Source organism: Salvia miltiorrhiza, unplaced genomic scaffold (genome assembly GCF_028751815.1).
Source record: "Salvia miltiorrhiza cultivar Shanhuang (shh) unplaced genomic scaffold, IMPLAD_Smil_shh original_scaffold_183, whole genome shotgun sequence".
NCBI lineage: Eukaryota > Viridiplantae > Streptophyta > Magnoliopsida > Lamiales > Lamiaceae > Salvia > Salvia miltiorrhiza.
Window position 1 is genome coordinate 1 of NW_026651495.1, and position 23,381 is coordinate 23,381.

At 37.3% G+C, this 23,381-nt stretch overlaps 3 protein-coding genes, 1 long non-coding RNA gene and 1 pseudogene across 9 annotated transcripts; 1 reads left to right on the forward strand and 4 right to left on the reverse strand.

The window, feature by feature from the left end:
• Positions 1-4,923: 4,923 nt before the first annotated feature.
• LOC131003273 (uncharacterized) lies at positions 4,924-7,913 on the forward strand. Its single transcript, XR_009094593.1, has 3 exons — positions 4,924-5,119; positions 6,908-6,988; positions 7,612-7,913. It is a non-coding gene; the product is annotated as an uncharacterized LOC131003273 (long non-coding RNA).
• A 231-nt stretch (positions 7,914-8,144) lies between these two features.
• Positions 8,145-11,742, reverse strand: LOC131003261 (hsp70 nucleotide exchange factor FES1-like). Its single transcript, XM_057929761.1, has 6 exons — positions 9,961-11,742; positions 9,661-9,803; positions 9,523-9,573; positions 9,218-9,439; positions 8,979-9,081; positions 8,145-8,822 (listed from the first exon to the last, which is right to left on the reverse strand). The coding sequence occupies exons 1-6, from the start codon at positions 10,044-10,046 to the stop codon at positions 8,312-8,314; spliced, it is 1,116 nt and encodes a 371-aa protein (XP_057785744.1). The 5' UTR covers positions 10,047-11,742; the 3' UTR covers positions 8,145-8,311.
• Positions 11,743-12,092: 350 nt separating this feature from the next.
• On the reverse strand, positions 12,093-18,167 carry LOC131003260 (hsp70 nucleotide exchange factor FES1-like). 6 transcript variants are annotated; one of them, XM_057929759.1, is made up of 7 exons: positions 18,051-18,167; positions 13,909-14,034; positions 13,609-13,751; positions 13,471-13,521; positions 13,166-13,387; positions 12,927-13,029; positions 12,093-12,770 (listed from the first exon to the last, which is right to left on the reverse strand). In XM_057929759.1, the coding sequence occupies exons 2-7, from the start codon at positions 13,992-13,994 to the stop codon at positions 12,260-12,262; spliced, it is 1,116 nt and encodes a 371-aa protein (XP_057785742.1). In that variant the 5' UTR covers positions 13,995-14,034; positions 18,051-18,167; the 3' UTR covers positions 12,093-12,259. The 6 variants fall into 6 exon arrangements, with proteins under 6 accessions (XP_057785742.1, XP_057785741.1, XP_057785738.1 ...); XM_057929758.1 differs by having other exon boundaries at positions 13,909-14,049; XM_057929755.1 differs by having other exon boundaries at positions 13,909-14,054.
• On the reverse strand, positions 18,019-18,464 carry LOC131003276 (protein NONRESPONDING TO OXYLIPINS 2, mitochondrial-like; annotated as a pseudogene).
• Positions 18,465-19,473: 1,009 nt separating this feature from the next.
• Positions 19,474-23,045, reverse strand: LOC131003262 (hsp70 nucleotide exchange factor FES1-like). The gene is made up of 6 exons (XM_057929762.1): positions 21,290-23,045; positions 20,990-21,132; positions 20,852-20,902; positions 20,547-20,768; positions 20,308-20,410; positions 19,474-20,151 (listed from the first exon to the last, which is right to left on the reverse strand). The coding sequence occupies exons 1-6, from the start codon at positions 21,373-21,375 to the stop codon at positions 19,641-19,643; spliced, it is 1,116 nt and encodes a 371-aa protein (XP_057785745.1). The 5' UTR covers positions 21,376-23,045; the 3' UTR covers positions 19,474-19,640.
• Between the last annotated feature and the right edge of the window lie 336 nt (positions 23,046-23,381).

The following is a 23,381-nucleotide window of genomic DNA, read 5'->3' on the forward strand; positions in this document are numbered from 1 at the left end:
ATTTATGCCAATGAATGTCGGTTGTCAGGAGCATGAAACAAAACTTGTGATCCAAAGGGGCATAGCCCGACTTTCTATCCTATTTCGGGTTTTTACAAGGTTGTTCCTTGTTTATTTCTATGAATTAGTTGCACCTCCATTATATTTATTCATTCAAGAATTGGGGTGTGACAGAATGGTATCAGAGCATGAGTTTTCTTTCATGTTTCTGATAACCATAAGCTTTTGATGTCGAGTCTAGAATAGTATCTCTAGACTTCTAAGAATGTCAGTAGCCCTCAGCTCGCCGTCACACTGCCGCAACAAAGGTACGATAATAATTTCAAAAATATACATATATGTATTTCAGATGTTATAAATGTTTCCAAGAAAAAAATGTGCGTTTCAATGAATGATGCTATGTGAATTGCTTATCGCTTTCCATATGTTATAAGTTATGAATTGCTAATCGCTTTCATATTGTTATCTTGGGTCTCCGACTCATATAACCAAGCTCAGTATCGTGTTTGGGACAACCCGAGCCCTTAACGATAAGATAAGTAAGTATCGTGTTTGGGACTACCCGAGCCCTTAACGATAAGATGAGTTAAAGTCGTGTTTAGGACTATTGAGCCTTTCACGAATACCAGATGAATGGTCGAGTTAGATTCTTTGAATCTTCCCGGCAATAGAAAAGTTTCATGTGGCATTTAATGTCAACATGTTTCAAGTTTCAAAGAGAATGAACGAATAAGAAAGCTTTATGTTGTCGTTTTAGGCTAGCTGCCTATACGATTAGAATGGTGGATCCTCTTGCAAACTGTTTGAGTACCACCCAAGAATGTTTTGAGAATGTTAATCGTGATAGCACCGCTTGATCGATTTAAGTAAAGACTGGTAAGATAGAAATGTTTAACATAGAAATGTTACAACATAGAGGCACTGCCTTAAGACTAAGAATTCACTTGAGCTATTTCAATAGCGGTTAGATTAAGTTTTTCACATAAGAACTTATGTTGCTTATGATTATGATGTTAGTCGTGATAGCTTTGCTAGAACGGCATAGAATGGACTTTCATGGTATCAGTGACTTATGATGAAGTTTTAAGTTAGAAGTTTGACCAGAGATTTACATGAATAAGATGTTGACATGATTGGGGCGAAGCTCCCATTTGACTGAGTGATTCGTTTTGTTGGGTCTGGCCAGCCCACATGACTAAGATCTCGGTGATTGTCAATTAAGATTTTTGATCTCGAGGTAGAGCGTCATCACAATATATAGACTCGCACTATATAGTTGTCACAATAGAATATCCTTTATTACGATAAGTATAGTAGCGATTAGAATTACTCAGTTTATCATTAGTTTTCAACCAGCTGTCAATATGTGGTCCACATGGTGGACAATAATAAGAAATGCGTAAAGGAGTTCGTAAATAAATCGCGTCATGAGATATTCAATTCCCCTAGTGAACCAGGGAGATATTACGAAAGAACAAGCAATGAACGAGACTCTCACCACCGAGTCACTACAACAAATGGAGAAGTAAAAAGTTCACGCACAAACAAGATATGTACACCACCTCAAGATGGAGGTAAAGAAAAAGGAAATGGAATGAAAGAAATAGAGGAAACCCTTAAATGGAATGAAAGCACTAGAACTAAACTTAAGGTATAACCCAACCCCAAGGCTAGTAGGCTCAAGCTAAGAGAGTGAATGCTTTGGCTAAAGTGCCAGAAGCTACAACAAGAATAAAGTTGGAACGCCACCACAATGGAAACTTAGAAACCCCCATTAAATAACCAGTTGGAAATGGGAAAATGAGTTTATATGGCAGAAGGAGTGCCATTAATCCTCGAAGTGAAAGTTACGAAGACGATGAGAAAAGTTTGATGTTAGAATTCCCTAGTCAATCTGAGAAGGTGACTTAGGACGAAGGAAACAATTAATAAAGTTCAACAGATTTAAGAGTACAAAGATATTTTTCCCAATGAATTACCAATTTCATGCAACATAGTATGTCATTATGGGGAGCACTAATTCAAGATGTCAAAGAAAAGATGATACACTAAGAATGTGTATTGATTATAAGAAGTTGAAGCAAGCTCATAAGAATAGATATCCTCTTCCGAGGATAGACGATCTGTTAAATCAGTTGAGAGGAGCCGGTGTGTTTTCCAAGATTGACCTAAGATCTGATTACCACCAACTCAGGATGAAAAGAGAAGACATTCCAAAGACAGCGTTTTGAACGCGTTATGGACTTTACGAGTTCACAGTGATGCCCTTAGATTTAACGAATGCCCCAGCAGTTTTCATGGACCTAATGAACAGAGTTTTCCATCAGTATCTCGATAGTTTTGTCTTAGTGTTTATCGACGACATCCTCGTATACTCTAAGACCGAAGAACAACATGAAGAGCACTTATGCATCGTACTCAAAACCCTGCGCAATGAGAAATGGTTTACCAAATTCAACAAGTGTGAATTTTGGTTAAAGGAAGTTATGTTTCTCGGTCACATAGTGTCGACTGAAGGAATCAAAGTAGACCCCGCCAAGGTCGAAGCAGTCAATGAATGGAAGGCACCATCAAATGTCAATAAGATCAGTAGTTTTCTCGGTCCAGCAGGTTACAATATAAGGTTCATCGAAAGATTTTCGAAATTGGCTAGGCCAATGACTCGACTTTTAAGAAAAGGGACTAAGTATGTTTGGTCCGAAGCTTGTAAACAAAGTTTTAAGTAGCACAAGACTAGGCTGACTACTGCACCAGTGTTAGCAATACCAGAAGAGAATGAAGAATTTGAGGTGTACACTGAAGCCTCGAAACTAGGATTGGGTTGCATGTTGATGCAAAATCAAAAAAAAATGATAGCATACACGTCTCGTCAATTGAAGCCCCATGAGCTGAACTACCCGATTCATGATTTAGAACTAGCAGCCGTCGTGCACGCGCTGAAGATTTGGAGACACTACCTCTATGGAGTTAAGTGTGAGATCTTTACAGATCATAAGAGTTTGAAATACTTCTTCGAGCAAAAGGATTTGAACATGAGACAACGAAGATGGCTCAAATTAGTAAAGGATTACGATTGCACCATCAGTTACCATCCAGGAAAAAAAAGCAAATGTAGTAGCTGACGCCCTGAGTCGAAAGACGAAGGCTAAGCTAGGGTATTTCATCACCCAGCAGAAGAAACTGATTCGTGACTTCGCCTCACTCAGTTTAGAGAGTATTTATTTCCCAGATTCAGTATCGGGTTGTGTAGCTGCGCTGACAGCTAAACCTGATTTAAGAGAAAGAATTGTGCAAGCACAAAGAGAAGATTGGTTCTTGGAGAAGATGCGTCTCGCTACAAGAACGAATGAAACGAAAGGATTCACTGAAACAAACGATAACGCACTTATGGTTGGTGAAAGATTGTGTGTGCCACACAAAGAAGAATTAAAGAACGAGATTATGAACGAGGCTCATGATACTCCTTACACTGCACATCCATGCAGTACAAAGATGCACCAGGATTTAAAGAAAATTTTATGGTGGAAAGTAATAAAAAGAGATATAGCGTCATAGTGGACCGATTATCAAAGTCAGCGCACTTTCTACCAATTCAAATGACATTTGGATTGGAGAAACTTGCAAAGTTATATGTCAAAGAGATAGTACGCCTTTACGGTGTACCTGTATCTATCACGTCAGATCGTGACACCAGATTCACATCGCGTTTCTGGAAAAGTTTAAAAGAAGCCATGGGCACTCAGCTGAACTTCAGCACAGCGTACCACCCTCAGACTGACGGGCAGTCAGAAAGAACGATTCAGATTCTAAAATTTTCGTTGCGAACAATTATCGCAGACAAAGGTAGAAGTTAGGAGGATTTGTTACCTCTCGTAAAATTTGCTTATAACAATAGTTATCAAGCAACATTTGGAACAATCCAGATGAGGCCTTGTATGGCCGAAAATATAGTTCACCACTTTACTAAGATGAAGTGGGTGAAAGAAAGCTGTTAGGTCCTGAACTGGTCCAACAGATGGTTGAGAAGGTCGACCACATCAAGCAAAGAATCAAAGAAGCTCGAGATAGACAAAAGTCTTACGCCGATAAACGCCGATCGGAGTTAGAATTTAATGTTGGGGGATCGAGTTTTCCTCAAAGTCTCTCCCTCAAAGGGAGTTATACGTTTCAGAAAGTTATATAGGACCTTTTGAGATCCTAGATAAGATAGGCCCTGTAGCCTATAGGTTGGCATTGCCGCCCAGTATTGGAGACATATACAATGTGTTTCATGTCTCTCAGTTAAGAAAGTATGTGTTTAATCCAAAGCATTTGATTAAGCCATATAAAGTAGTCCTAGTCAGGACTTAAGTTATGAAAAAAAAATCAGTCCAGATACTTGATCGCAAGGTTCAAGTTTTATGAGACAATAATTTTGTTCTCATCATGAAGTGGAACCATCACAGGATGGAAAAGGCCACAAAAGAGATTAATGAAATGAAAGACTAGTATCACAAGCTAGAATACCAGATATGCAATTTCGGGGACGAAATTTTTTTTTAGGAGGGAGGGATGTAACACCCCGCCCATTTATATTAAGTTTAGAATTTATTTTAAACTTAGATTTAAGATGATTCACGCCGGATTGAGAAAATGAATTTATTTTAATTCCAGCAAAGATGATTTACAAAAATATATTTGTAAATTTAGTTATTAAATTTATATGCATTGCATATTTATTTAAATTAGCATTCAAGTATTTTTCACGAGATATTTATTTAGCGAATACTGAGCGGTTGTTACAGTTTTCATAATACAACCCGGAAGATTTTTTTTATTATTTTATTTTTTTCCATCCTCCACCTTTCCTCCCACTACACCCACTACCCACTACACCTACTCCTACACAACAATACATTCGTCCACTCCTCTCTGTCTGCCATATCTCAATTATATTAAACCCAAAGAAATCCAGTGCAGAGGTAAGTTTTGAGCTTTGTATTCCCTCATTTCTTTCCATTATTCATCCCACAAGTATTGAGAAACCAATATGGCAGCTCTCTTCCATTACTTCGATCAGAGGGGTACTAGTAGCAAATCCAGCAACTACACCTTTCAATTTCAGTAACACAAATCAAAGGTTTCATCTATGAATTTCCTCCGTTCATTTACACTTGCTCATACTTAGAACACTTTAATTGCAGTACCACAAACATTTTCAGACTTCAAATTCATGATAAGCAATACACAAACCTTTTCATCTACATAGGTATACATATCGATTATGCTTATATGAAATCACTCAGAATTTATATATGTACATACGCATATTTTGAGTATAACTATTTTTTTACAAGAGATTGAATGAGTATAAAAACCTACTGGAATAAGAGAGAAGAAAGATGGAGTCTTGAGTTTTGATTTTGCTTGTCTAGCCTGAGTGTTTTGGGGCATCTGAGTGGGGAGTCGGTCCGGTGGTGATGGCAGAGAGAAGTGAGGCGTCGGGTCGGGCAGTCTAGTGAGCCGAGAGAGAGAAACCCGAGGGAGGCGGCGGATCTGCTGCGAGGACGCCGGAGGCGGTGGCGCTCCGCGGCGGTTGCGCCTGCTGCGCCTTGTGCCGTCAGTTGAGAGAGAAGAGGGAGAGAAGGCTGAGCGGGGCTGCTGGCGACGCTGGGTGCGTGCGTCTGTGTGTGAGGCGGCGGTACGGCTGGTGTCGTGTCCGGTGAGTGTCGTGTGTTGAGGGCCGAGAGAGAGAGACGAGTTGAGGGAGAGGAGAGTCAAGGGTCGGCGACGGTGGCTCCGGCTGCTGCTGTCGCCGAGAGAGAGACCGAGGGAGGCGGCGGCGCTCGTCGTCGCCAAGGGGGATTCAAGGGAGCTGGTGGCAGCGGCTTGTCGGCGCTGCTCCTCCGGCGAGCTCCACGGTGGACGGCTGTTACCAGCCGAAGAGAGAGAGATCAGAGGGAGATGGGAGATTGCCGGCAGCTATTGTCGCCGGAGAAGGGGGCGCGGCCGCGGCTTGGCGGCGGCAGGGGGAGACCGAGGGGGGGCGTGAATCTGAGAGAGAGAGGGAGACGAGCAGGGGGGGATGAGTGAATGAAAAGTGAGTGTTTGTGCGTGTGTTGCGGCTGATGGGGGGGATGAAGGCTAGGTGTTGGGCTAGGGTGAGGGTTGGGCTTTGGGGATGGGTTTGAATTTTCGAATTGGGCTTGAATTGGGCCGATTTTAATTGAGTATTGGGCCGAGTATTTGGGCCGATTTTTTTTATGAGTGATGGGCTCCAATTTTTAAATAGATTTGGGCTGCGATTTTTAAAAGCTTGGGCCGATTTTTAATTTTATTTAGCTGGGCCCGATTTATTTTATTCAGTCTGGGTCATTCCTATTTTATTGAGTTGGGCCTCATCTTTTAAATTTATATGGGCTATTATTTATTTAAGCATGAGCTCTATTTCATCTATTTAAATGACTTCCCTATTTTATTTAATTAGACTATTAATTAGTTTGATTAATTATTTTTAAAGACTTTGGATTGCCTTCAATTAATTAAATTGGGCTTTCTTATTTTTTAATTAATTGAACTATTATTAGTTTGATTAATTTATTTAAAGGAGAATTTTCATAATAATATCATATTATTATTATGTGCATATTTTAAGTGATTACTTATTATATGCTAAGCATGACATGCATTTGCATATGTATTTTTGCAAATAAAAGTACTCATGATTTAAATTGGTTTTCATTAAATCCAATTTTCAAAAGAAAGTTGAGTAAGAATATTGTTGGTGTTCTTAACTCAAGAGAAATGTTTTCAATTATTTATTTATTAAATTTTGAAAACCCGGCTAAGTGAATCATAGAATATTAAACACTACACCATGACGTAAGATTAGCTTCACGAGACCTATTAAGAATAGAATTTCTTGTAGGCTTCGTGACCAGGGGGATTAGCGCTGCTTTCCCAAGACAGATTTATATGTGATTATGATCTTCAGGCTTTGCCTAACCAGGTGGGCTTACTTTCCAAATGTACAAAGTATGATTGAGTTATTAAGCTCTAAATATTTCAATGAAATGCAAATTATTTATTTAATGTTATGAAAACTGTTTATCCAATAAAATGTTTATGTGCACTCTGCTCTGTTTAAGGCTCGCGCAGTTAATCAATTGAGGTTCTCTTATGACCTAATACGTTGTTTGAGGATTGTGTACACTTGTTAGTTGACTCGGTGGGTTGATCTCCATCGGGCTCTAACCAGAGGCGTTATAAGGGTGCTCGGCTGGATGTGTTCCGGAGCATGAGAAATATCAGGCCTGCCTGGGTAGCGTCCCGAGGTCAAAGTAAACTTGTCTGGGTTACGCCCTCAGTTCAAGTAAGCAGGAGACAGAGATCCGTCGGTGGCTAAAAGGTCCGGGATCACAGCGAGTAACAGAAAGGGAGTGTGACATGTGCGCACAAATGAAAGAAAATGTTTTAACATGCTTAGAAGTACTTCTTTCATTTTAAAACCTTCTAAGTTATGTCAGGTATAATTGGATAAACTGTCTTTATTAAAATATGAGATGTTTCAGAAAATGCATGCCCACTAAGTACATTAGTACTTAGCCCAAAAATACTTTCAAATGTTTTCAGGTTGGCTGGCCGGTGCTGACGGGACGGAGCTGAGGCTAGCGATAAATTCCTATGTTAGACTTCCGCTGTAGCAATTACTCATATCAGTCTTTTTGTTTTCCCAACTTAAGATCTTCATGTTAAATTTCAAATAATATATTTGACCGAGCTTAGACTTTTCACTACTAAATTTATGCCAATGAATGTCGGTTGTCAGGAGCATGAAACAAAACTTGTGATCCAAAGGGGCATAGCCCGACTTTCTATCCTATTTCGGGTTTTTACAAGGTTGTTCCTTGTTTATTTCTATGAATTAGTTGCACCTCCATTATATTTATTCATTCAAGAATTGGGGTGTGACAGGTTAGACGGTATTTATATGCGGTTTCAGACTAAACTCATATCTAATGACACATACTCAGCTATCCTATCAACTTAACTCATCAAACTATCTAATGGCACATACTCATCTAACCGATCAAACCATCAGAACGACAACATTCAATATTAACTAACTTAGAAACACATTGATGCAAACAATGAACAGTTGCACATAAAGATAAAAAGTTTTGTACTTTTGGAATATATGGAAAGTACAAATATAGAACAAGATCTTGGACTTACCCACAAATAATATGATTTTGGTGCATAATTGCGCTGAACATCTCGACAAAAACTAACACTGCAGTGATATATCTGCACCCGTCCAGCACAAACTAATTCAAGCTGAGGGTCCGGGGCCTAACAACAACGGCGCTTCCTTCTTCTCGTTCTCTGGTTTTGGATCAGGATTTCTGTTTGCAGCCCAAGCTCTAAGAGGCGGCTGGAAATACTGGCTCGCTACATCTGGAGGCGGAGCGTCTTCTCCAGGGAGTGATAGAAGACCCTGCTCGAAAAGAGGTGATGGTTCGTTGTGACAGGCTTTCCAAAGAGAGTCCACAAGCTCCCTTTCCTCTTTCGCGGCTCCTAGGTCTTCAAGAGACATCTCACTGATCCCTTTGATCCTGTCTTGTAGAATCTGCTTCAGTTTGTCATCATCTTCATTTGGAGTATCGGGCTTCTCTGATCTGTCCCGAGCTAGATCGAGAAGGCTCCTTAGTGCAGCTTCGCGCACATCAGAATCCTCACTTGATGCAAGGTGCATCATGATGCGAGGAAAGCCGAGTTCGGATATGACGTTAATGTCTGAATGATTCTCACTAAGTAGATAATGGATCAAGTTCAGGGCTTTCCTGCATATCATCCATTTTTGTATCAATAAATACTAAAACTAAAATCAGCCTCAACTGCAGACTAAACCATTAATCTTTCAATGGTTAATGTCATAGCTTTTTCTAAGCTAGAAAATAAATCTCTTCAAAAAGAAGATTCATTTCTCAGACACTTACCTTTGAAATCTCACACTCTCGGAGCCCAAAGCATCTCTTAGCGCGGCGTAACCGTTAGCCAACCGGAATGCAGCAATTCCAGGCTTGTTATGCCTAATCAGAGCTGCAAATGGAAAATGAACAAGATAAAATATCAAGAAACCGTTCATCCATAAATGAACAGCAATTCACTAACAAGAGGATGCTTACAAGAGATTGCCCATAAATGAACAACAATTCACTAACAAGAGGATGCTTACAAGAGATTGCCCCGAGCGCTTTGGTACGCACTCCAACATCTGGATCAGAAGTAAAATTGGACAGCAGCGGCTCCATACCATTAGCTTCCATTACCAGCTGTTGACTCCTGGGATTGTTCTGCACGACCGTGCTAACAACGTCGGCTGCTTTTGCCCTAATGTTAGCATGTGGATTTCTAAGGTAGTCGAGGAGAGGAGCAAGACCACCAATGGAGTGAAGATCTAGCAAAGAACAGAATCATATTAATCGAAACATCAATCTGCATCAAAAAAATTCTTAAAACAGATCATAACTAAGAGCTAACCATTAGCATTGTCGATGGATTCCACTTGTTCTTGTAGCTCATCCAACATATCTACAAGTAAACAAGAATGGGAAAAAACCTCAGAAATACAATCAAGTAGCACAAATAAATTAGATGCTGAAATTCTCAAATAAACACCTTCAATATCTTGAGGAGTCACCCCCTGAGACTCCAAAACCTGCTCAGGGGTCTTCATAACAAGTGTTATCTCCTTCATTCGCTTAATAACATCAATTGTCTGCCCTTGCATCGCCTCCATAAACCATCTTCTATCCTCCTCACTAAATACAAAATTATACCAATTAAAGCACACATTTTGAATCAACCAACTAAGCATACGAATTCAACATATAGACATTTACTCAAACAAAATGAGAAACAAACTAAAATGGAAAAAAGGAGCAATTGGATTAAGAAATTGGGGAAATATGAGAATACCTCAAACTGCGAGAAGTGTTAGTACCGTCGGCGTGGGAAAGACTCCACTTAAGCAATCCTTCCCAATTAGGGCCTTCTCTTGCCATGTTTCTGCTTCTTTTTTTCTCGCAGTCAATGGATTAACGTCTGAAAAAAGATATACTAAACTATAGCGGCAATATCAGGTTTGGAGAAATAAAAGTTGGAGCGAATTAAGCGAGGAATTTATAGTTTTTCGTGGGAGAATTTGTGGGGGGTTTCTGGAATTTACTTGAAGAATCGAGATTAACGCGACGTAAACACCGACTCCACGACTCATACAGCGGGTCTCAATTGCGAACGGAAAGCGAACTGGCCCCAAACCGACAACTTAGTATTTTTTAATTTGGATTGGGCCTATTTGAAAAATACATTGGGCCATACTTACACATGTATATTCTTTATTTTCTCAAATTCACCGAAGAGATTATTATTATTATTATTATTACTTTCTCCATCCCACTCAAGGGCAGCTTCAGAATTTAACGTTGTGGGGACTGAATTTGGTGAACTACGACGTTTGAAAACATTTACACGGGGTTCGGGGGCGGGAGCATTCCGTACACTTCATTTTCATGCATTTTTTTAACAATCACTTAATATAATAGATAATTGTTCGCCATTCAATTAATTCAATATTAAGTAGATTGAAAGCATATAAAGACATACTTTTATTCTTTTTTTTTTAAAGAATGTTCCATCTTCTAAACAAATAAACTAATTTTCATTATTAATGTAATACCCCAGATTTTCGATCCTATGATTCATATGGGTCTTATTGATATTATTAGGATGTGATAGGTCATAGGTCCCTAATTCCCAGTTAATAAGAATAATTATCCTCGCGGTAACTTAATAAGACTTGATGTCTAGGTTTTCTCTTCAGAAAAACGGAAAATAGATCTTATTAAGAAGATTATTATTATTATTATTATTATTATTATTATTATTATTATTATTATTATTATTATTATTATTATTTCGTGTGAACTTGATTTAAATCAAAATGTGTGTGTATATATATATATATATATGTATATTTTCATTTCAAAGTATGAATAGCAAAGAGCACATTTATTTCAATACGAGTTTGATTTTAAAATGGGTTTGAGCGAAAACCGACTCGTGGAAAGGGCCGACGGGTGGGCCGATTTTTGGACAAATCTTGGGCCTATTTTAGGCCCTATCTATATATATAAAATATATAAAAGATCAGTACAACGGTAATACAACGCTATTTTTTCTCTCTCCCACGTTTTTTCAATTTAATCATTATATCTCTTTCCTACGATTCTCATAATCTATATATATATATAAAAGTGGAACCAATATGCCTATACTATTTTCCCGCCCAAAGTGTAGCATTAATTTTAATCTTAATTAATTAATTTACACAATTCAATATTAATTTCAACATTTATTTACATAATTAATGCTGATTTTTATTTATACTAGCAAGTTCTATTTCTGATCTATTAAATTACGACTATAATTTGTTCTCATTTTCAATATAAATGCTCAATTGATTAGCATTTATATTTATCTTAAAATATTGGATTACGTGAGAATCAATACTACAAAAGTATAATAATATTTTTTTGGTAAAAAATAATCTCTCATATAATACACTAATAACATTAGGTTCTTAAACCACATTAATTTATGAGTAAAATTTTGAAGTAGCCAAAATAAAGCATAAAACACAATTTATGGCCACACATTGAAAAAAACACAAATTTTGACCATTTTTATTGATTTGGACGTTTTTAATGAGAGTGGGTCCTAAACGACATCGTTTTGTTACTAAAGCCTGTCTAAGTAGCAACTATGCATTAGGCAGGGGGTAAGGTAGATGGTTAAGTATTTTTTAGCCTTCACACTATATATCTTTGTAAACAATTCTAGCATGTCAAGGTACGTCTGGTTAGACGGTATTTATATGCGGTTTCAGACTAAACTCATATCTAATGACACATACTCAGCTATCCTATCAACTTAACTCATCAAACTATCTAATGGCACATACTCATCTAACCGATCAAACCATCAGAACGACAACATTCAATATAAACTAAATTACAAACACATTGATGCAAACAATGAACAGTTGCACATAAAGATAAAAAGTTTTGTACTTTTGGAATATATGGAAAGTACAAATATAGAACAAGATCTTGGACTTACCCACAAATAATATGATTTTGGTGCATAATTGCGCTGAACATCTCGACAAAAACTAACACTGCAGTGATATATCTGCACCCGTCCAGCACAAACTAATTCAAGCTGAGGGTCCGGGGCCTAACAACAACGGCGCTTCCTTCTTCTCGTTCTCTGGTTTTGGATCAGGATTTCTGTTTGCAGCCCAAGCTCTAAGAGGCGGCTGGAAATACTGGCTCGCTACATCTGGAGGCGGAGCGTCTTCTCCAGGGAGTGATAGAAGACCCTGCTCGAAAAGAGGTGATGGTTCGTTGTGACAGGCTTTCCAAAGAGAGTCCACAAGCTCCATTTCCTCTTTCGCGGCTCCTAGGTCTTCAAGAGACATCTCACTGATCCCTTTGATCCTGTCTTGTAGAATCTGCTTCAGTTTGTCATCATCTTCATTTGGAGTATCGGGCTTCTCTGATCTGTCCCGAGCTAGATCGAGAAGGCTCCTTAGTGCAGCTTCGCGCACATCAGAATCCTCACTTGATGCAAGGTGCATCATGATGCGAGGAAAGCCGAGTTCGGATATGACGTTAATGTCTGAATGATTCTCACTAAGTAGATAATGGATCAAGTTCAGGGCTTTCCTGCATATCATCCATTTTTGTATCAATAAATACTAAAACTAAAATCAGCCTCAACTGCAGACTAAACCATTAATCTTTCAATGGTTAATGTCATAGCTTTTTCTAAGCTAGAAAATAAATCTCTTCAAAAAGAAGATTCATTTCTCAGACACTTACCTTTGAAATCTCACACTCTCGGAGCCCAAAGCATCTCTTAGCGCGGCGTAACCGTTAGCCAACCGGAATGCAGCAATTCCAGGCTTGTTATGCCTAATCAGAGCTGCAAATGGAAAATGAACAAGATAAAATATCAAGAAACCGTTCATCCATAAATGAACAGCAATTCACTAACAAGAGGATGCTTACAAGAGATTGCCCATAAATGAACAACAATTCACTAACAAGAGGATGCTTACAAGAGATTGCCCCGAGCGCTTTGGTACGCACTCCAACATCTGGATCAGAAGTAAAATTGGACAGCAGCGGCTCCATACCATTAGCTTCCATTACCAGCTGTTGACTCCTGGGATTGTTCTGCACGACCGTGCTAACAACGTCGGCTGCTTTTGCCCTAATGTTAGCATGTGGATTTCTAAGGTAGTCGAGGAGAGGAGCAAGACCACCAATGGAGTGAAGATCTAGCAAAGAACAGAATCATATTAATCGAAACATCAATCTGCATCAAAAAAATTCTTAAAACAGATCATAACTAAGAGCTAACCATTAGCATTGTCGATGGATTCCACATGTTCTTGTAGCTCATCCAACATATCTACAAGTAAACAAGAATGGGAAAAAACCTCAGAAATACAATCAAGTAGCACAAATAAATTAGATGCTGAAATTCTCAAATAAACACCTTCAATATCTTGAGGAGTCACCCCCTGAGACTCCAAAACCTGCTCAGGGGTCTTCATAACAAGTGTTATCTCCTTCATTCGCTTAATAACATCAATTGTCTGCCCTTGCATCGCCTCCATAAACCATCTTCTATCCTCCTCACTAAATACAAAATTATACCAATTAAAGCACACATTTTGAATCAACCAACTAAGCATACGAATTCAACATATAGACATTTACTCAAACAAAATGAGAAACAAACTAAAATGGAAAAAAGGAGCAATTGGATTAAGAAATTGGGGAAATATGAGAATACCTCAAACTGCGAGAAGTGTTAGTACCGTCGGCGTGGGAAAGACTCCACTTAAGCAATCCTTCCCAATTAGGGCCTTCTCTTGCCATGTTTCTGCTTCTTTTTTTCTCGCAGTCAATGGATTAACGTCTGAAAAAAGATATACTAAACTATAGCGGCAATATCAGGTTTGGAGAAATAAAAGTTGGAGCGAATTAAGCGAGGAATTTATAGTTTTTCGTGGGAGAATTTGTGGGGGGTTTCTGGAATTTACTTGAAGAATCGAGATTAACGCGACGTAAACACCGACTCCACGACTCATACAGCGGGTCTCAATTGCGAACGGAAAGCGAACTGGCCCCAAACCGACAACTTAGTATTTTTTAATTTGGATTGGGCCTATTTGAAAAATACATTGGGCCATACTTACACACGTATATTCTTTATTTTCTCAAATTCACCGAAGAGATTATTATTATTATTATTATTACTTTCTCCATCCCACTCAAGGGCAGCTTCAGAATTTAACGTTGTGGGGACTGAATTTGGTGAACTACGACGTTTGAAAACATTTACACGGGGTTCGGGGGCGGGAGCATTCCGTACACTTCATTTTCATGCATTTTTTTAACAATCACTTAATATAATAGATAATTGTTCGCCATTCAATTAATTCAATATTAAGTAGATTGAAAGCATATAAAGACATACTTTTATTCTTTTTTTTTTAAAGAATGTTCCATCTTCTAAACAAATAAACTAATTTTCATTATTAATGTAATACCCCAGATTTTCGATCCTATGATTCATATGGGTCTTATTGATATTATTAGGATGTGATAGGTCATAGGTCCCTAATTCCCAGTTAATAAGAATAATTATCCTCGCGGTAACTTAATAAGACTTGATGTCTAGGTTTTCTCTTCAGAAAAACGGAAAATAGATCTTATTAAGAAGATTATTATTATTATTATTATTATTTCGTGTGATCTTGATTTAAATCAAAATGTGTGTATATATATATATATATATATATATGTATATTTTCATTTCAAAGTATGAATAGCAAAGAGCACATTTATTTCAATACGAGTTTGATTTTAAAATGGGTTTGAGCGAAAACCGACTCGTGGAAAGGGCCGACGGGTGGGCCGATTTTTGGACAAATCTTGGGCCTATTTTAGGCCCTATCGGTAATACAACGCTATTTTTTCTCTCTCCCACGTTTTTTCAATTTAATCATTATATCTCTTTCCTACGATTCTCATAATCTATATATATATATATAAAAGTGGAACCAATATGCCTATACTATTTTCCCGCCCAAAGTGTAGCATTAATTTTAATCTTAATTAATTAATTTACACAATTCAATATTAATTTCAACATTTATTTACATAATTAATGCTGATTTTTATTTATACTAGCAAATTCTATTTCTGATCTATTAAATTACGACTATAATTTGTTCTCATTTTCAATATAAATGCTCAATTGATTAGCATTTATATTTATCTTAAAATATTGGATTACGTGAGAATCAATACTACAAAAGTATAATAATATTTTTTTGGTAAAAAATAATCTCTCATATAATACACTAATAACATTAGGTTCTTAAACCACATTAATTTATGAGTAAAATTTTGAAGTAGCCAAAATAAAGCATAAAACACAATTTATGGCCACACATTGAAAAAAAACACAAATTTTGACCATTTTTATTGATTTGGACGTTTTTACCCTTAATGAGGCGGACTGGGTAGGATCAGGCACGCGGGTCGTGTGCCGGGTCGGGTTAGGCACTTATGGCACTATTAGTGCCATAAGTGCCAAGATTTTACTTAGATTTTGTTTTGGATTTCAGTTGGCACTTAGTGCCATAAGTGCCAACGGAAATTCAAAATAAAACCAAGTAAAATAGTCATTTTGGCACTTATGGCACTAATAGTGCCATAAGTGCCAACGGAAATTCAAAATAAAACTACGTAAAATGGTCATTTGGGCACTTATGGCACTAATAGTGTCATAAGTGTCATACGTGCAGCACAAATACATAAACAACAACAATAACATCATTTAAACCCTAAATAGAACATCTAAACCCTAAATGGATAATCTAAACCCTAAATGAAACATCTAAACCCCAAATAGATAATCTAAACCCTAAATGGAATATCTAAACCCTAGGGGGAAGTGTGCACTTATGGCACTAATAGTGCCATAAGTGCCATACGTGCAGCACATAGATCAGATCAGATCTGCCATGGCTGAAATCGAATGAGGCGGATATCAGATCTGCCGATGGAGAAGGCGGCGCAACGATCAGATCAGATCCACCGCCGCCGCCTCATCAGACCAGATCTGCCGCCGCCGCCTCATCCTCCTACGAATTCTGCCCAGGCGGCGCGCTGGAGAGAGAGAGAGGGAGATGAGAAAGAGAGAGGAGAGAGCAGCAGCCGCTGGAGAGAGAGAGAGAAGGAGGATCTCCTCCACCACCGCCGCGAGAGCTCCGACGAATTCTCCAAGCTCGGCGCCGCTGCCGCGCAGCTGCTGGAGAGAGATGAGAGAGCGAGAGGAGCCGGCTGGAGAGAGAGAGAGGGAGATGAGAAAGAGAGAGGAAAGATAGAGAATGGTAGAATAGTCATGACATACAAAAAATGGCCAAAATTTATGTTTTTTCAAATGGTGGACAAAATTTGATGTTGTATGTTGAATAGGGCCATTCGGCCCTATTGTTTCTTAATTTATTCTAAACTTAATAATTATCGTCAAAATATATAAAAAATTGTTTTTGTGTAAAATGATTATATGGATAGGAAGTTAGTTGAAAATATGTTCACTGAGACATAAATAAAATTAAAAAATATTTAATTATTTATATAGGTTAAAAGATTAAAAAAAATAAAAAATCAATTTCACCCTAAAATTGAAAACGATGACATGAAAAAAAATAGTTAAGATAGAGTATTTTTTTTAGGTAGTATGCATTTTCTTCATGAAATTAGATGATAATTGTTAAATTGTTTAGATTTTGAAACAAAATAATCAGCAACACTAATTTTTCGTTTATAAAAATAAGTAAACAATTAAACAGAACACAAAAACTTAGGTGCTATTGGGTGCACTGTAGAATCGGGTTACACCCGCACTCAGACTTTAACCCAAGTTGAAGATGTGCCATGGCTCACATGCAGTTCTCTAAAGAACTTAAAACAGTCATCAAGCATATGCATAGATGAGGCACTAGCAGAAAAGATGCAAAACAATCAAGATGATCAAGAACAATGCCAATGCCACTTCATGTTACTTAAATGCACATAGTTAACTGCAAAAAATCTGAGCACAAGTAAATATTCAAGGTGCGGAAATGTCAAATGAGCATAAACAGACACTACTTGTCTACTTCAACAAGGGTATGTCAGTGCCGCAAAGCTGTGTAACAGCATCTATGTATATTTATAATGAGGTTTTTAGCAATATCTAGCTGAGATGTCAGCTAGTGAGTCCCATTAGATGGCAAACTAATACTATATCTCTAGAACAAACTCTAAGCTAATACAAAAGACACGGAGTAATTCACAAAACTCACCTACATCTAGCTCATGACATAAAATTAAAACAAAGGAAGAACCTATTCAACAAGGATGACATTGCATAGACTGCACCACATAATGATAAAATCAATACATTATTGGCTACATTGCAAAATGTTTAACGATTAAAGTAATGAGACATTGAAACCTCTACTTCCACCCAAGTCACCCAACCACCTCAACGATTAAAGTAACGATTAGGCTAGGGAAATTTGTAATAGTAATGCACATAATCATTGAGCATCACATTCCCTTTGGTCAGCGATAACAGGACATCAAATACATGGATGTAGCTCCTCCAACTTTTAGTTACTTGAGTCATTCTTTTCCAGAAATAAGATGTTGATTTCAATAAACTCTTCTGGACTAAGATCCTACCACAAGCTCAATCAAATAGAAAAGAAACGCAATTAACCCAAAAATTATGACTAGACCACCCAAAACAGCATGAGCATTCAAAAATTTAACTGACTAGAAAAAATGTTCATAATAAGAAAGCAAAAAACAAAACAGTAACAAAAACAGAAACAGAAACATACTAGAGATCTGGAGAAGTGCAGCAGAGTGTACCCTGAGAAAGAGCCCGAGAACTCCTACGATGAGCTCAGGCACGACGTCATCCTCGCCGTAGCCACCGCACTGTGCAGTGGCAGCAACGACGCCACACCTCCCAACTCCGCCGGTGCCCTATCACCCACGCAATCATTTCAACATTATTGCAAAGTAAAACTAAACAAAAAAGAAGTAAAACAGTATGAGAATCTAGGGTTTACCTAGAGAGAGAGAAGCGGCGGAGGGGAGAGGCGACTGGACTTGAAAATAGAGAGGGCCTATTGGACGGAGTGGTGGCTGATCTGTTAAGAGAAGAAGAAGAAGAAGCTGGCTTCGAAATGGCCGATTTTAGGGCAGAAACAGAAGATCGCTGGAAAATTCTGCTGCATCCGGATGCCATTTTCGTTACAGATAGATCTATATATATATAAAAGTGGAACCAATATGCCTATACTATTTTCTCATCCAACGTGTAGCATTAATTTTAATCTTAATTAATTAATTTACACAATTCAATATTAATTTCAACATTTATTTACATAATTAATGCTGATTTTTATTTATACTAGCAAGTTCTATTTCTGATCTATTAAATTACGACTATAATTTGTTCTCATTTTCAATATAAATCTATATATATATAAATGTGGAACCAATATGCCTATACTATTTTCCCGCCCAAAGTGTAGCATTAATTTTAATCTTAATTAATTAATTTACACAATTCAATATTAATTTCAACATTTATTTACATAATTAATGCTGATTTTTATTTATACTAGCAAGTTCTATTTCTGATCTATTAAATTACGACTATAATTTGTTCTCATTTTCAATATAAATGCTCAATTGATTAGCATTTATATTTATCTTAAAATATTGGATTACGTGAGAATCAATACTACAAAAGTATAATAATATTTTTTTGGTAAAAAATAATCTCTCATATAATACACTAAAAACATTAGGTTCTTAAACCACATTAATTTATGAGTAAAATTTTGAAGTAGCCAAAATAAAGCATAAAACACAATTTATGGCCACACATTGAAAAAAACACAAATTTTGACCATTTTTATTGATTTGGACGTTTTTAATGAGAGTGGGTCCTAAACGACATCGTTTTGTTACTAAAGCCTGTCTAAGTAGCAACTATGCATTAGGCAGGGGGTAAGGTAGATGGTTAAGTATTTTTTAGCCTTCACACTATATATCTTTGTAAACAATTCTAGCATGTCAAGGTACGTCTGGTTAGACGGTATTTATATGCGGTTTCAGACTAAACTCATATCTAATGACACATACTCAGCTATCCTATCAACTTAACTCATCAAACTATCTAATGGCACATACTCATCTAACCGATCAAACCATCAGAACGACAACATTCAATATTAACTAAATTAGAAACACATTGATGCAAACAATGAACAGTTGCACATAAAGATAAAAAGTTTTGTACTTTTGGAATATATGGAAAGTACAAATATAGAACAAGATCTTGGACTTACCCACAAATAATATGATTTTGGTGCATAATTGCGCTGAACATCTCGACAAAAACTAACACTGCAGTGATATATCTGCACCCGTCCAGCACAAACTAATTCAAGCTGAGGGTCCGGGGCCTAACAACAACGGCGCTTCCTTCTTCTCGTTCTCTGGTTTTGGATCAGGATTTCTGTTTGCAGCCCAAGCTCTAAGAGGCGGCTGGAAATACTGGCTCGCTACATCTGGAGGCGGAGCGTCTTCTCCAGGGAGTGATAGAAGACCCTGCTCGAAAAGAGGTGATGGTTCGTTGTGACAGGCTTTCCAAAGAGAGTCCACAAGCTCCATTTCCTCTTTCGCGGCTCCTAGGTCTTCAAGAGACATCTCACTGATCCCTTTGATCCTGTCTTGTAGAATCTGCTTCAGTTTGTCATCATCTTCATTTGGAGTATCGGGCTTCTCTGATCTGTCCCGAGCTAGATCGAGAAGGCTCCTTAGTGCAGCTTCGCGCACATCAGAATCCTCACTTGATGCAAGGTGCATCATGATGCGAGGAAAGCCGAGTTCGGATATGACGTTAATGTCTGAATGATTCTCACTAAGTAGATAATGGATCAAGTTCAGGGCTTTCCTGCATATCATCCATTTTTGTATCAATAAATACTAAAACTAAAATCAGCCTCAACTGCAGACTAAACCATTAATCTTTCAATGGTTAATGTCATAGCTTTTTCTAAGCTAGAAAATAAATCTCTTCAAAAAGAAGATTCATTTCTCAGACACTTACCTTTGAAATCTCACACTCTCGGAGCCCAAAGCATCTCTTAGCGCGGCGTAACCGTTAGCCAACCGGAATGCAGCAATTCCAGGCTTGTTATGCCTAATCAGAGCTGCAAATGGAAAATGAACAAGATAAAATATCAAGAAACCGTTCATCCATAAATGAACAGCAATTCACTAACAAGAGGATGCTTACAAGAGATTGCCCATAAATGAACAACAATTCACTAACAAGAGGATGCTTACAAGAGATTGCCCCGAGCGCTTTGGTACGCACTCCAACATCTGGATCAGAAGTAAAATTGGACAGCAGCGGCTCCATACCATTAGCTTCCATTACCAGCTGTTGACTCCTGGGATTGTTCTGCACGACCGTGCTAACAACGTCGGCTGCTTTTGCCCTAATGTTAGCATGTGGATTTCTAAGGTAGTCGAGGAGAGGAGCAAGACCACCAATGGAGTGAAGATCTAGCAAAGAACAGAATCATATTAATCGAAACATCAATCTGCATCAAAAAAATTCTTAAAACAGATCATAACTAAGAGCTAACCATTAGCATTGTCGATGGATTCCACATGTTCTTGTAGCTCATCCAACATATCTACAAGTAAACAAGAATGGGAAAAAACCTCAGAAATACAATCAAGTAGCACAAATAAATTAGATGCTGAAATTCTCAAATAAACACCTTCAATATCTTGAGGAGTCACCCCCTGAGACTCCAAAACCTGCTCAGGGGTCTTCATAACAAGTGTTATCTCCTTCATTCGCTTAATAACATCAATTGTCTGCCCTTGCATCGCCTCCATAAACCATCTTCTATCCTCCTCACTAAATACAAAATTATACCAATTAAAGCACACATTTTGAATCAACCAACTAAGCATACGAATTCAACATATAGACATTTACTCAAACAAAATGAGAAACAAACTAAAATGGAAAAAAGGAGCAATTGGATTAAGAAATTGGGGAAATATGAGAATACCTCAAACTGCGAGAAGTGTTAGTACCGTCGGCGTGGGAAAGACTCCACTTAAGCAATCCTTCCCAATTAGGGCCTTCTCTTGCCATGTTTCTGCTTCTTTTTTTCTCGCAGTCAATGGATTAACGTCTGAAAAAAGATATACTAAACTATAGCGGCAATATCAGGTTTGGAGAAATAAAAGTTGGAGCGAATTAAGCGAGGAATTTATAGTTTTTCGTGGGAGAATTTGTGGGGGGTTTCTGGAATTTACTTGAAGAATCGAGATTAACGCGACGTAAACACCGACTCCACGACTCATACAGCGGGTCTCAATTGCGAACGGAAAGCGAACTGGCCCCAAACCGACAACTTAGTATTTTTTAATTTGGATTGGGCCTATTTGAAAAATACATTGGGCCATACTTACACACGTATATTCTTTATTTTCTCAAATTCACCGAAGAGATTATTATTATTATTATTATTACTTTCTCCATCCCACTCAAGGGCAGCTTCAGAATTTAACGTTGTGGGGACTGAATTTGGTGAACTACGACGTTTGAAAACATTTACACGGGGTTCGGGGGCGGGAGCATTCCGTACACTTCATTTTCATGCATTTTTTTAACAATCACTTAATATAATAGATAATTGTTCGCCATTCAATTAATTCAATATTAAGTAGATTGAAAGCATATAAAGACAAACTTTTATTCTTTTTTTTTTAAAGAATGTTCCATCTTCTAAACAAATAAACTAATTTTCATTATTAATGTAATACCCCAGATTTTCGATCCTATGATTCATATGGGTCTTATTGATATTATTAGGATGTGATAGGTCATAGGTCCCTAATTCCCAGTTAATAAGAATAATTATCCTCGCGGTAACTTAATAAGACTTGATGTCTAGGTTTTCTCTTCAGAAAAACGGAAAATAGATCTTATTAAGAAGATTATTATTATTATTATTATTATTATTATTTCGTGTGATCTTGATTTAAATCAAAATGTGTGTGTATATATACATATATATGTATATTTTCATTTCAAAGTATGAATAGCAAAGAGCACATTTATTTCAATACGAGTTTGATTTTAAAATGGGTTTGAGCGAAAACCGACTCGTGGAAAGGGCCGACGGGTGGGCCGATTTTTGGACAAATCTTGGGCCTATTTTAGGCCCTATCTATATATATAAAATATATAAAAGATCAGTACAACGGTAATACAACGCTATTTTTTCTCTCTCCCACGTTTTTTCAATTTAATCATTATATCTCTTTCCTACGATTCTCATAATCTATATATATATATATATATATATAAAAGTGGAACCAATATGCCTATACTATTTTCCCGCCCAAAGTGTAGCATTAATTTTAATCTTAATTAATTAATTTACACAATTCAATATTAATTTCAACATTTATTTACATAATTAATGCTGATTTTTATTTATACTAGCAAGTTCTATTTCTGATCTATTAAATTACGACTATAATTTGTTCTCATTTTCAATATAAATGCTCAATTGATTAGCATTTATATTTATCTTAAAATATTGGATTACGTGAGAATCAATACTACAAAAGTATAATAATATTTTTTTGGTAAAAAATAATCTCTCATATAATACACTAATAACATTAGGTTCTTAAACCACATTAATTTATGAGTAAAATTTTGAAGTAGCCAAAATAAAGCATAAAACACAATTTATGGTCACACATTGAAAAAAACACAAATTTTGACCATTTTTATTGATTTGGACGTTTTTACCCTTAATGAGGCGGACTGGGTAGGATCAGGCACGCGGGTCGTGTGCCGGGTCTGTAAACTTAATTAGGCACGGATCTAGAACTTCATGATTTTCATATTCATATGATGTAGGAATACTAACCTTGATAAGCCATAGCAATTGATGATGAAGAAATTGGTTTCTCTCCCCTGACCGTTTCCTTAGCACAGAACCGTACGTGAGGCGATAGAGAATATAATTCTGTGTTTTCTTTTTATCGGTGGTGAGAGGACCAGTTTCTGATGTGGATATATTTATACACGTTCTATCAACGTGGTGGCTATCAGAAACCCTAATTGACCAAACTTATCCA